Source organism: Misgurnus anguillicaudatus, chromosome 3 (assembly GCF_027580225.2).
Source record: "Misgurnus anguillicaudatus chromosome 3, ASM2758022v2, whole genome shotgun sequence".
Taxonomy (NCBI): domain Eukaryota; kingdom Metazoa; phylum Chordata; class Actinopteri; order Cypriniformes; family Cobitidae; genus Misgurnus; species Misgurnus anguillicaudatus.
In genome coordinates, this window is record NC_073339.2 from 40,886,806 (window position 1) to 40,901,269 (window position 14,464).

Below are 14,464 nucleotides of genomic sequence, written 5' to 3' on the forward strand. Positions count from 1 at the left end.
ATAACATTTTAAGTAACTATAGCACGCGATTTCCCATGATGCCTTTCCAGCCAAAAAATATGACATCTGTCGTAGCCATTTTGTTAAGCACATGCCCTGTAAAAAAATCCAACTTCAAAATGTTATTTTAACAAAAAACAAAGTTTTTCCTTGTTGAAGGGCATCAGTTCATTAATTTGTGTTCACTGAATGAAATAAGCATAAGCATCCTGCTAACAAATATCATTTGTTGACTGGAGTTTTAAGTTTTTGTCCAATTTGTTTACCCAACTTGCCAAATTGAGTAATCTGAACAAGCAATTTAAAAAAAACAATGGTCTGAATAGTTCCCAGCATGCATTGGGACATGTTCACTTCTTTGGTTAATATTTACTAAAAAAGATGACTGTTTTAATGTTTGCTGGGTTTATTTATGTTGATATGTTGTTAATGTTAGTTATATGTTGTATTTAGAGTTATTTTGAAAAAAAATATGTTTGTTCATTGTTACCATGATTGAGAAGTGTGTGTTCAGTGTAGAGGGCAACACAGTGGCGCGCATCATTGTTTTCTCACAGCAAAAAGGTCTCTGATTCAAGCAAGGGCTAAGTCAGACAAAGACTTTGTTCAGGAGACCTTTCTGCGTACACTCCCACAGTCCAAAACATGCAGATTAGCTGAATTGGATATACTAAATTGCTCCAACTTCAGTCTAAAATATGTGTTGGATTTGCTTAAAATATATATGCACCATTTTTGCATCACACTTTTTAAGTAATCCCAACTTGGAATAATTTTACTTAAAATAAACAAGAAAATATGTGTTATATGAACTTAAATATTTGAGTTCATTAACATTCTTTACTTAAAAAGTACATAAAACACAGGTTTTCTGGTTAATTTAAAGTAAAACTATCAAAGTTGGGAATACTTAAAAAGTGTGATGCAAAAATGGTGCATATATATTTTAAGTAAATCCAACACATCATTTTTTAGAGTGAAGGTGATTTAAAAAAAATACTTCAATTAGTAACACCTAAAAATTTAAGTTTTTTAATATACTTTTTTTTTTGTTACCAATTGATGATTTGTAATTTTTTAAGTTAATCCAACTTTATGTTTTTATTTTGCACCATTGTACTACTATCTGCGTCTATGGTGTAGCTACAGTGTTATTTTTTTCTGGGGGTACAAGATTGTATTGCATAAATGTATTTAAATTTTATTTATTGTTGTAAAGAAGTAATTGTCAGCTATGTAGTTAGGTAAGTTAATTATTTTTGTAACCAAAAAATAAATCACTTTCTTATTACAAAGTTAAGAGTATTGCAATGAGAGCATGTTTCAGATAAATATTTTAAGGAATTTTACAAATAGCTTTGGTGTGAGAATTGTTGTGTACAATATATAAGAAACCAATCTTACAGTTAATTCTGGTTTAAAAAGTTCCTTATTTGTACGTTTTTAGCGTTGTTTTTAGCTGTTTGTGTGTACCCACTTGTATTCGTGCCTGTATTCACCACTATAGATTTGGGTGTGTGTCAGTGTGTGCGCAAGCTTGTGTAGTAACAGGCCTCTACGCTTACATTATTTATGCTGGAATGAGACACAAGCTTAAGTTACACTAAGGCAAGTAGAGCTGACAAATTAAGGTTCCTTATACAGCGCTGTAACAGAACTAAAGCTCTGACACACATCTTCTCACTTACACAGATGTACAGCTCTAGTCCGAGTCTCTCATGAGGGCATATCATAGTTGGCAACTATGCTGAAATTATTTCTTTCATCTTATCTTCTACTTTGCTGAGAATTACAGTGGAGTTGTGCATCTCTTTCTTAATGAAAAACAGAAGAATAGAAGACGAGTGCGTCGGTGAGTGTAAGGATATAGAAACAAACAGAGGCACTTTAACAGAAGATCTCTATTTGAGATTGTCTACTAGAGGAGTACTGCCCATAGACCCTGCCTGGTGTTGTGGTGAATGGAATCATGTGGACAGAGATTTATTTACTCTCGCTGTAGAAATCATCTATCACAGTACTGTAAAAGACAAGAAATCTCCACTGAAGGTAAGATAAAATACTTTGTTTTCCCTTAAGTCTGGCTCACACTACAGGATTTTGAAAATCTTGACTGATTAGAGAATCTTGACAAATTTTCTTCTCTCAAATCTTAAACATGTTCACACTACAAGATTTAAAATTATGCCACATCACACACTTAACGTCACCTCACAGGGTAGCGGATTAAAGAGATTATGACACATTTATTATTATTTTTTATGTTTGCATTAAGTGGAGTAGCAGCTTTTTTCTCCTCAGCCTTGTTTTTGATGGAACAATGGTGATACGTTTTCAAAGACGCGTTATTGAGGCAGTCGTTTTGTTTTCTAAATTCCACAAGCCGTTTCTCCACCGTCTACCGGACACGCACATCAGATTATTTTGTGGTCCCTAAAAATGTCTGTCATTTACCTCTGTCTCCCATTGGCTATTGTGAAAGTACTAATGAAATCATCCCAGTTTAAAGTCCTGGACCTGACTGTCTCTCAGATTCTCGGGGGTGAAAATTTGAATAATTTCAGACATTCGGATAATCCTGTAGTATGAGCCTTGCTTTACTAGACTTTTAAATATAGAACAGAGACTAATAATATTGTTTAATTAGTTCTGTTTGCAGTGTTTTTGAATAATTTCCTTTGCATTTTGTGATGTTTTTTGTCATAAAGAATCTGTTCACCTAAATGGTCATTTATGTTTTGGCAGAGACACCGCTGACTAGCATGGTTTTAGAAGGATAAAATGCCAGCCAAAAAAGGTGATTTAAAATCAGCAGCCAAGAAGGCAGGAAAACCGGAACCAGAAAATAGCAAACCAAAGGAAGAAGAAAAGAAGGGGAAAGATGACAAGAAAAGTGGAAAGGATGACAAGAAAAGTGGAAAGGATGACAAGAAAAGTGGAAAGGATGACAAGAAAGCTGGGAAAGATGATAAGAAGGGAGGAAAGGATGAAAAGAAGAAAGGAAAAGAAGAACCACCCAAGAGTAAAGGAAAAGATGATGGTAAGAAGGGTAAGGATAAAGGAAAGGGGAAGAAAGAGGTTATTGAATCTGAGGAGGATTCAGATGCTCAGTTGATTGAAGAAGACTTGAGCGATGAGGAGGATGAGGAGTCAGAAGGAGACAGGAGAAAGCGTGGTGGTAAAAAAGATGCTAAAGGTAAAACCGCAAAAGGAAAGTCCAAATCTAGACAGGCTGAGTCTGATGAAGATGAGGAGGACGAAGAGGAGGACGAAGATGAATATGATGAGGATGAAGAAAGTGAAGAGGAGGATAGGAAAGCCAAGAAGAAATCAAAGTCTAAAGATGAGGAGGATCCAAAGAAGAAGAAAGCCAAAAAGAAGGAAGAGCCTCCACCTGAGCCACCACCTGAAGAGAAGAAGAAAAGAGGTCTGAAAAAGACCTCTAAACTTTTTATGCGATTCTCTTTATTTAAAAGGAAGAAGAACTCAAAGAAGCGACTTAAAAACACTTCCAGACTGTTCCTTGGACTTGGCAGAAGGAAGAGTCGTTTAGTTAGGAAGAAAAGGAGGAAATCTCTTCTCAGAAATGCTCCAAGATTCATGATGCGATTTAAAAACAGCAAGAAGAAGAAAAAAGAAAAGGAAAAAAAAGATACAGGACCAAAGCCAACCTATATGCTTCTTAGAATAGGGGGTAATTCTAAACCGGCAGAGAAGAAAACTGGATTTTTTAAAGGGCTTTTTGGAAAAAAGAATGAAGGAGATGGATCTGCTTTTAAAAACAGTGGGCGACTATTGGGTAGGATTGCAGGGGCAACAAATTGGCTCACCAAGAGGTTCCTCTCCACAAAAGGTCGTCAAAGTGCACATAGAAGAGATCGTGATGGCTGGGGTCGATCAAACAACAAAAAATATCCATATTCGGCTGGCAGTCGCCAAACTAGCATTCGAGGACCTGCAGGGTATCAAAATTATGGATATGAACATGACACTGGAGGATATGATTATGATAACCACAGCAGAATTGACGGGGGTGCATTCCACAGGCAGTCAATTCAGACACACTCAAACAGGTATGGTGATCAATATGCCTCCATGTATGGACATTCTTCATTTCCACACCAATATACTCAATATGAAGAACCAAATAACTCTTATGACATAACATCTCATGATCAGGGCTATTACGATATGGAGGATGAATACTATGACCCACACATAATTATGCAGGAGGGAGGTGAATATTATAATGATGGCATGGACTACAGTGACCCTTATGCTGATTATGAGCAGATGGGCACTTACCCTGAGGAAATGGGCTACTATAGTCAACAACTTCCAATGGATCCTTATTTTGATGATGGGATGGAGTACTATGATGATAGTCAGTATCTAATGGGGAACAGTTACAGTCTATATGGGAATGAAATTGATCCCCAGATAGAGTTTGGATATTATGATGACCTTCAAGATTTTAATGGTGACCCATATAAAATGGAGATAGCAGGCGATCCATATATAGATCAGTATGGGGATTATGAGGATCCTTATTTTCAGGATTATCAGGTAAATTACAATGAATCAAATGTTGATCCATATTTACAGTCTTCTTACAATATGTATCAACCACACAGTTTTCCAATGCAAGATATAATGCTAGGGGAAGAAGGAATGTATGGTAATAAATATGGTGATATCTCTGTGGAGCCTATGCCTGTTCATGGAGATATGGAGTTCAGAGTCCCAAGACCTCAGGTGAAGCTTTTTGGTAGGGAAAGAATTGATGTTGAGCTTCCTCCATTGCCTCAACAATATGATTTTGATGAAATGTCAGACATACAGTATGAAAACCAGGCCTACCTTCCTGGAACCTCCATGGATAGTGTTTTTCCACAAGGAGTTCATCCTCAGGAAATGTTTCATCCCGAAATGCTTCATCCCACAATGCCTCAAGTGCCCACACCAACAGCCATGCTAATTAAACAAGCAAATAATCCCCAAGGATTTGTTGGCCAACCTATGTCTCATATGGCTCAACCTGGTGGATTTCCACCATCCCCAACACCAAGCAGAAGGTCTGTAGCAGGGATGGCTTCCCCTCTGCATATGCCTATGGCACCCATTACACATATGACACCTGTGGCAAGTTTTGGAGAACCAGTAATGGAAATTAGACGTTCCCCTTTACCTGTACGTAGGCCGACCCCCCATGCCTCTCCACAGCTCTCAATGCATCCTGCTGGTGCACCTCCTTTAAGAAGAGCCCCATCTCCACAGCCCTCTGTGCGTGGAATTGGTGGCATGGAAGCACCTTTATCCCCCAGACTAACCAGAGGAATGTCCCCTTCAGTAAGTCATGTTCAGCACCCTCCCTCTCCTCTTGGGCGCAAATTGAGTCCATCTGTTTCCCCAGGAGTTTCTAGACGTTTGCAGCCTCAGTCTCCATTCAGAGAGTCTCTGCCTCCTTCTCCGGCAGTTCCTAGACGTTTGCAACCTCAAGCATCCTTTAGAGAGGCACCACCATCTCCCCAGCCTCTGCCTGGCCGTATGCCCTCTCGAGCTTCATCTCTCCAAACCAGTCCACCAGCTTCACCTCATGCATCTTTTCGGAGAAAAAGCCCACCACAATCCCCTCGTGCCTCAATTAGAAGGCCCAGTCCACCCTCCTCCCCTACACAAGTTAATCGACAATTTGGTGCTAAGAAGTTTCAAGCTTCCCCATCACCTCCTAGACACATAAGTCCCCCATCTTCCCCTCAGATGGGTGTGCACCCTATGGCCACTGTTCAGCAGAGGAATCTTTATAGACCACAGTCGCCATTTATGGCTCAGACAGCATCACCTACTCCCTCCCGGAGAAGTTTTACTATGGACCCACAGTCCCGGCAACCACCAGTGGAACGTCGATCCCCCTCTCCTTCCCTCTCTCGCAGGTCCACTCGCCTAATGAAGGATTCCCCACCTTTTGGCTCTCCTGGAGGCCGACTGCGAGGAAGAGGGCGCCAAAACATCCCCATGGGAGCTGTTAAACCATATAGGGGCAGAGGTGGTCATTCAGGAGCTCCAACACAAAATGTGCCTCCATTTAGAGCATCCATAAGTAGTAACAGGTCATTGATAGCACAGGACTTAACAGCCTCCCCACAACTTTCAGGTCAATACGCTGGAATGGGTGTAAGGGAACAGAGACATTTCAGTCCTCCAGGAACACCTGGTTCAATAAGACATCCACAGAGACCTATTGGCCGTGGCCGTCCACTTATGGCCAGACAATCATTGAGGCGTGCACCTGGCATGATGCCACCTTCACCACAGCCTTCTCAAAAACACATGCCGCCTCCATCACCTCAGCCTTCCATTAGACATCTCTCCAGACCGGTGTCTCCTCATCCATCTATGAAGCATGGCTCCCCATTACCAATGCGTTCCATTTCCCCCAGGGCTCTGCAAAGCCCTCAGATATATGAAACTCCTTTGCCTATTGGTGCAGAGCCAATTCTGGTTGACTTTGATGGTGTCCCACAATCATCAATGCCGTCAATTGGTCTCCAAAATCAAAGTGTTCGTAATGCCCCATATGCCTTACCAGTCCAACAGCCCATGTCACCATATGCTAGTGAGTCTATTAATGTTCAACAGCTTCCTGGACAACCATTTTCATCACTTTCTCCCCAAAGTCCTAATCGAATAAATGCTGCACATGACTCCCAACTGCAACCAGTAGCATCGCCATACTATCATGAGATGGGATCCCCATTTCTGTCAGATGCCTTACAAAATCCTCAGCTTCAAGAAGCTTCTTACGCATCCCCACTGCACAGACCAGGCTCATCTTATGCTCCTGAAGTGGCACAGTTTGGTGAGATCCCTGAACAACCATCTTTCTCTGCTCCACGTATGAATGACATAGAAGCATTTGAACAAATTCCAGGTCAGCCAGTTTCACCTTTGCTGTCCAACGCTATTCACAATACCCAACTTCGTGATGCAACATACAAATCATCCCTTCAGAGACCACATTCATCGTACTCTCAGTTGGTAGCAGGCTATGATTATATTGAAGAGCCAGTTCCTGGTCCAATGCTCTCCAATGCTCTTCAAAATGCAGATGTCCGCAATGCTTCTTACCGGACACATTTACGTCGTAGGAGATCCAGTGTTCCTCCTGGCTATGGTACAAGGAGATCTCCAGTTCTTTCATCAGCTTTGCAGAACCAAAACATTCGTAATGCATCATATAGGTCCCCTGTTCAGAGAATAGTCTCCCCTTATTCTCCTATTTCAGGCTATGGACAGGACCCTAGAACGTCTCCTATTCTGTCTCATGCCTTAGACAACCCCCGACTTCAAAGTGCTACTTACCAGTTGCCTGATGGTACATTGGTTTATGGAAATCGGGGATTAAATACAAACTCTTCCCCAATGCTTGCTGATGCTATGGGAAATTCACAGCTACGGAATGCTTCATATAGGCTTTCTTCTGGGTCTATAATGGACCCACGACAGCAGAGGCCTTTGTCGCCAAACCTCTCAAATGCTTTGCAGAACCAAAACATAAGAGATGCCTCGTATAGACTTCCAGATGGGACAATAATATACCAAGACTCTCATCTGCAGCAACCTTCATCTCCAAACTTATCCAATGCCTTGCAGAATCCAAATCTGAGGAATGCAACCTACAGACTTCCAGATGGAACAATAATGTACCGAGACTCTCGTGCACAACAACCTGCATCTCCAGACTTGTCCAATGCCTTGCGGAATCCAAATCTGAGAAATGCAACTTATAGACTGCCAGATGGAACTATTATAACTGCAGGACTCAGGCAACATCGCCAAACTTCACCAAACCTATCACGTGCACTTCAGAATGAGAGCCTTAGAAAGGCATCATATAGACTGCCAGATGGCACAATATTACTGGCTGATCAGCAACCAACATCACCAAATCTGTCCAGGGCCCTCCAAAACCCAAACCTTAGAAATGCAACTTACAGACTGCCAGATGGCACATTAATAACACCAGACTATGGGCTGTCCAAATCTACCTCACCAAATTTAGCAGAGGCACTTCAGAACCAACAAATGAGAGGCGCCAGTTACCGTTTACCTGATGGGTCAATTTTGAATGCACCAGGTTACAATGAAGTTAGGTCCCCTAATTTGGCAAGAGCTCTACAGAATCAGGATATTCGCAAAGCTACCTACAGGTTACCTGATGGTTCCATAATTAGTGCTGATGCAAGTTATAAACCCACAAACCCAACTTTGCTCTCTGCTCTACACAATGAGGATATGAGAAATGTCTCATATAGACTTCCAGATGGATCAGTAATTTCACACGCTCTATACAAACCAAGAAGTCCAAACATTTCAAATGCCTTGCAGAATGAAAACCTTCGCAATGCTACTTACCAGCTACCAGATGGATCAGTAATAGCACAAGCTCTACACAAACCAAGAAGTCCAAACATTGCAAATGCCTTGCAGAATGAAAATCTTCGCCATGCTACTTACCGGCTACCAGACGGATCTATTATATCTGCATATCCTCTAAGAACTCCAAACCTCTCACAAGCACTTCTAAATCAAAACCTTCGCAGTGCTAGATACCGATTACCTGATGGGTCAGTCCTTACTCAGGGATTTCATGTCCCCACTTCCCCATATTTAAGGGATTCTCTAAATTATCCTAATCTGAGGAATGCCTCTTACCAGCTACCTACATCCATCTCCACATATCTGACATCATCTGGAGAGGTGGTTATTGGACCAGATGGACGATATGCTGTGGTTCCACCACAGCGAAAAGGGCCAGTTGGGCCAGAAGACCACTGGGCTCAGAATTCCAGAGAGGGGCAAACTGCAGAGGATTTGTGGGCTTCAGAAAAGGTCTTGCCTCATGATACAGTACAGAACCTCATCAAATGGTCTATGTACCGTGATGAAAAAATGATGGAATTTCTTGCCCCCCCACCCACTGGTTATAAACCAGGAGAGACTGAGCTGCAGTGGGTACCAGATCGTGAAGGGGAGCCAAAAGGCCGGTGGTATGACAAGGTAAATCACTTTAGACAATCTATTTAATATGCTGTGTTAACTATTTGATACTGCAAGTGTTGATGTCAAAGAATTGTTTCACTTGAATGTAATGTTAAGTGGTAGTAACAGAAGTTACAATTTCACTATATATGATATTCTATCATAAATTTTAAATGCATTTAAACCCATGATTTAATCACCCTCAAGCCATCCGAGAAGGATATGTCCATAATTTTTCAGATAAACACATTTTAATTTATTTTATAAAATGTTGTAGATCTTTCAGTTTATAAAATGCAAGGATGGTGGATTTGAGGGATAGATGCACATTTTTTGGACTTGAAGGAGGTGAACCCCTGTATCTTCATATTTTAAGAACTTAAAGATCTGGTACATTTTCTAAAATAACTGAAAATGTGTTCGTCTGAAAAATTATGAACATATGCATCTCAAACGGCTTGAGGGTGAGTAAATCATGGGTTTAATATCATTTTTGGCCGAACTATACCTTTAAAATTTGTGTTAGCCAAAATAATTCATCATCATTGTCCTTGTGTTTCATTTTTATGTAATACCTTGTATTTCTTAGTTGTCAGGATTTATTAATATGCAGTAGGTTGTATTTGCCAGGGCTAAAATTGGAGTTGACATTGATGCAGTAGTCAGATGCAATGCCATCTGTTAGGTTTTCATCCATAACAAAAGGCCCAGCCAAGCTAACCTATCTTCATCAGGGTTTAGCTGTAGTCTGCAACTACATCGGATGTCCGGTGAGATTTACAAGGCTGATTATAACTTCGCTCAGGTTACTTTGCAGACCAGTGATATAACATATCTGGTATAATGCAGCACAGACTTAGAAAAGAATGCTTGACCAACATGTTTTAAACGTATACATATCGTCTATTCTTGGGCTATGGTTAGACGTCTATTAGATTTTCACTGACAGCCCAAATCTTTCTTGTTTTAGCCAAAATTGCTTGCTGGGTATTCTTCAGTGTACTTTAATTGATAATCTGTCAAATTCTTTGCACAACTTTTCTCAGTTTGCATAAACATTCTTCATGAACCCAAATGCCATTTTTCAAACAGATGTATTCTATACGGAGCTTGCCAACGGTAAGATACAGGGAGAAAAGGGAAGGCGATGGAGCTGAGGACATGACACAAATGGAGTGAGTCCACACATAGTTATGTATAAGTATGTATACGTTGATAATTCGTTTCTATATTATAACCTCTATTTCTGCCAGAGAGCTGACTGAAGCGGCAGTATTGATAAACTTGAAGATTCGCTTTGACCAAGGCCTTGTCTATGTGAGTCATACCCCATTAAGCCTTTGTATTTTTAAGACAGTTGCCAAAGACATCATAATCACGATTATTTTCTCATCTAAACAGACATACATCGGCAGTATTCTGGTATCAGTGAATCCATATCAGCTGTTTAACATCTATGGCACAGACATGGTTCTTCAGTATGAAGGTCATGGCTTAGGAGACAACCCACCGTGAGTCTGAAAACATCTTAAACTTATCTTAAATTTACCATTGGATTTTCCAGCAGGGTGTAAATTTGATTGTTGATTATTGATTAGTGTTAATTGTTTTGAAAATTTGTATATGATTATTGTTACCTCCAAAAACATTGTTGGATTTGCTGTTTGTTTTCAGTCATCTATTTGCCATAGCAAACATAGCCCACACGACAATGATGGACGTCAAGCGAAACCAGTGCATCATTATCAGGTAAGATTAAAGTACTGTATGTGTTTGTCATTTGTTGGTGCCAGGTGTCCTTGTTTCAAAACTGATAGTCTGTGAGATTTATTATTGTGCATCCCAGCTAGCAGAAAAAAAGTTCTAAGAACGTTCCCTGAAAGTTCCCAAGGTTTCCAAAAACGTTCTGCCAACGTAAAAAGTGTCCAGTTTCCTGTAAGTTCTAGGAACGTTTCTGTGTTGTCCTTGGGAACTTTCAGGGAACGTTCTTAGCTGGGATCTGTATTCAATTAGTAAAGTGTTTTTATTGCAGTGGGGAAAGTGGTTCTGGTAAGACGGAGGCAACCAAACTGGTTTTAAGGTACCTCACGGCTATTCACCATAGCAGGAACGTTACACAGCAGGTATGCATATAAAATAATAAAAGTACATACTGTACTAAATTGTTTTCCTAGGCCATGACACACACACACACACACACACATTTTAGCAACACTTTTAATGTTTGGGGTCAAATTGACCACAAATAGTTTAATATATGCTAAATAAGTTCAAATTTCATATACATATACATAAATTGTTTATTTAATAGATACATTTTTATGAAAACAGGGTTTTTTTTAGAATTTTGTATAATTTAGTGTATATTTAGTAAATAATAAAAGTTTAATTTTAAAACATTAATTTTATTTGAGAACTGTTTTACCAGTTTTTCACATATTAATAAACAAATAACACTCATTAAATCAGTTTTACAGGAACGCTGTGTGTACTGTTTGTACATTTATATACTTGGCATAAGTGACTAAAAGTAACTTTAAAGGCGGAGTGCACAATGTTTGAAAAACGCTTTGGAAAAGGAGAAGGGCCGACTACCAAAACACACTTACAGCCAGTCAGCAGTAAGGAGCGTGTCTACTAACCAACATCCTTGCCGGGTTGCGTATGTGTGGGGCGGGTCTTTTAAAAGAAGGTCCAGATTCTATTGGTGTAGGGGCGTGTTTGTTTAGGTGATTTCAAATATCAACATTGGCTTTCAAACATTGTGCACTCCGCCTTTAAGTCAAAAAGTATCAAGGAAAAGTCAAAAAGTAGGTTTATAGGGTTAAAAATACAATTTGCATATTTTTCAGAGATGTCAAAGTATGTTTGGGGTCAATTTGATCCCAAACATAATAGGAGGGTTACATCTTCCTATGGCTATGTTTAGAGCTAGGACTATTTTCAAAACATGTATTGTATAGAAAATGTAATGTTACTACACTAATGTTTATCAATTAATCTGTATTTGTTTTTCTTTTATGGCTTCATCCATACAGATTGAGGTAAATGTGCATAATTTTATGTTTTTAAACTTAATCATGTTAAAGGAATAGTCTACTCATTTTCAATATTAAAATATGTTATTACCTTAACTAAGAATTGTTGATACATCCCTTCTATAATCTGTGTGCGTGCACGTAAGCGCTGGAGCGCGCTGCGACGCTTCGATAGCATGTAGCTTAGCCTCATTCATTCAATGGTACCATTTAGAGATAAAGTTAGAAGTGACCAAACACATCAACGTTTTTCCTATTTAAGACGAGTAGTTATACGAGCAAGTTTGGTGGTACAAAATAAAACGTAGCGCTTTTCTAAGCGGATTTTTATTTTGTACCACCAAACTTGCTCGTATAACTACTCATCTTAAATAGGAAAAACGTTGATGTGTTTGGTCACTTCTAACTTTATCTCTAAATGGTACCATTGAACGAATGGGGCCAAGCCAAATGCCATCGAAGCGTCACAGCGCGCCCCAGCGCCCACGTGCACGCACACAGACGATAGAGGGATGCACCAACAACTCCCAGCCAAGGCAACAACATATTTCAATATTGAAAATGAGTAGACTATTCCTTTAACCTATGAAATGTGACTGAATAAATGTGGGTGTAAAAAATTTTCTTCAATAGATTCTGGAGGCAACTCCTTTGTTGGAATCATTTGGGAACGCTAAGACGGTCCGAAATGACAACTCCAGCCGCTTTGGAAAGTTGGTGGAGATCTTTATGGAGGAGTAAGTATGAATTATTATTATAAATGCAGAAATCAGATATCTCTTTTGTTAAATTACATCACAGGCTAAATAATGTATCTGCGTAAAGTCTCCCAAGCCTAAATTTGTTGCTTTATATGCAGCACAGTAAGGGAATTAGATCCTGGCCCTATGTGAAAGTAGGGCAGCAAAGGTTGTTACTTAAGCTTAAGGTCAAAGAGAGAAAGACAGATGAGAAGACAGATAGGGCCAGGGAAAGTTCATGCACACGACTAATCTGTGTGTGTTGTTTGTTGCGTGTCAGAGGGGTAATCAGTGGTGCCATAACCTCACAGTATCTACTGGAGAAGTCCAGGATCGTTTTTCAGGTCTGTATTTTCTCGTGCTCTTAAGTTATGAAAGTCTAATGAGGATGTGATGTTTGGGACCTAAGTGCACTGTGTTGTGTGTGCAGGCCAAAGATGAGAGAAACTACCACATCTTTTATGAGATGTTGGCTGGACTTCCTACGCACATGAAGCGAGCGTTCTACTTACAGGAAGCTGAAACCTACTTCTACCTGAACCAGGTAAAAACATACAGTAAAGGACATGACAAATAATAAATAGTTATAAAGAAAAACACTGATAAACGTATATACAACTAAATAAACTCTTTCGCCGCCAGCGTTTAAAAAAAGTTGCTAGCAGCAGCAGCATTTTTCATGATTTTAATTTAATGTTTTTTAGAAAATGTTCTTCTGTATATATATAATTATACAATATATCAAATGAAAGAACAGATCATCTGCTTTTAAACAATTCTTATAATCAGCTCTCAAATATGGGAAGATTTCTTCAAAAACACAAAATTTTGAGCAAAAGCTAAGATAATTCCATTTTTGTGAAAGACTTTTGATAGAGATCCCATTCAGAGCGATCTTTAAAACATACACGGACATGAATTTGCTTGCCCTAGGGCAGGGTTCCCCTAAATCTTACCCTGGAGGGCAAGAGCACTACAGAGTTTAGGTCCAACCCTAATCAAACTTACCCACCTGTGATTTTCTAGTGATCATGAAGACCTTAATTAGCTTGCACAGGTGTGTTTGATCAGGGTTGGAGCCAAACTCTGCAGTGCTCCGGCCCTCCAGGGTTAGATTTGGGGAACCCTGCCCTAGGGCGATGGTTTTAAAAGTTGTGGACCACATGCAGATTGCCACTTGCTGGATAATAGCGATATTGCAGAAAGCCGGAAATACTCGTCATTGGCAGGGAAGCATATTCTTATGTTTGACGAGATAACGCGTCAATGGTGGCGAAAGAGTTAACAAATCTCCAAAACAAGATAACTCTATTTTTACTTTTTTTTCTTCAACAAACTTGTTTTTTGATTGCGCATTCCAATTAACGTTTTCCCCACCATTTACAAGTTATCTCGTCAATTAAGAAAAAACATTTGCATAAAAAAGTGTTTCTGAGGAGTTTTTATGTTAATCTGCAATATCCGATTATGATGGCGCACGTACACAATTTATAAAAAATAAGAAGCAAATTTTTTTTTACTCATTTTAAACTCTGTATATGTTTTGATAATCGTTCTGATCTCTAACAAAATTCCTTCACAAAAATCCAATTATTTAAGCTTTTTGCTAAAAATTGTATTTTTAAAGAAAAATACACATGTTTA

At 39.4% G+C, this 14,464-nt stretch overlaps 1 protein-coding gene across 1 annotated transcript in view; it reads left to right on the top strand.

The window, feature by feature from the left end:
• Window positions 1-992: 992 nt before the first annotated feature.
• The window catches only part of myo15ab (myosin XVAb), a 67,621-nt gene continuing 54,149 nt past the window's right edge, over window positions 993-14,464 (top strand). Inside the window, exons 1-11 of the mRNA XM_073866184.1 lie at window positions 993-2,049; window positions 2,746-9,060; window positions 10,135-10,217; window positions 10,296-10,359; window positions 10,444-10,553; window positions 10,717-10,791; window positions 11,075-11,165; window positions 12,081-12,086; window positions 12,714-12,817; window positions 13,101-13,164; window positions 13,251-13,364. Coding sequence (XP_073722285.1) covers window positions 2,782-9,060; window positions 10,135-10,217; window positions 10,296-10,359; window positions 10,444-10,553; window positions 10,717-10,791; window positions 11,075-11,165; window positions 12,081-12,086; window positions 12,714-12,817; window positions 13,101-13,164; window positions 13,251-13,364 — 6,990 coding nt within the window. The 5' untranslated portion in view covers window positions 993-2,049; window positions 2,746-2,781. The remainder of the gene's footprint in view (window positions 2,050-2,745; window positions 9,061-10,134; window positions 10,218-10,295; window positions 10,360-10,443; window positions 10,554-10,716; window positions 10,792-11,074; window positions 11,166-12,080; window positions 12,087-12,713; window positions 12,818-13,100; window positions 13,165-13,250; window positions 13,365-14,464) is intronic.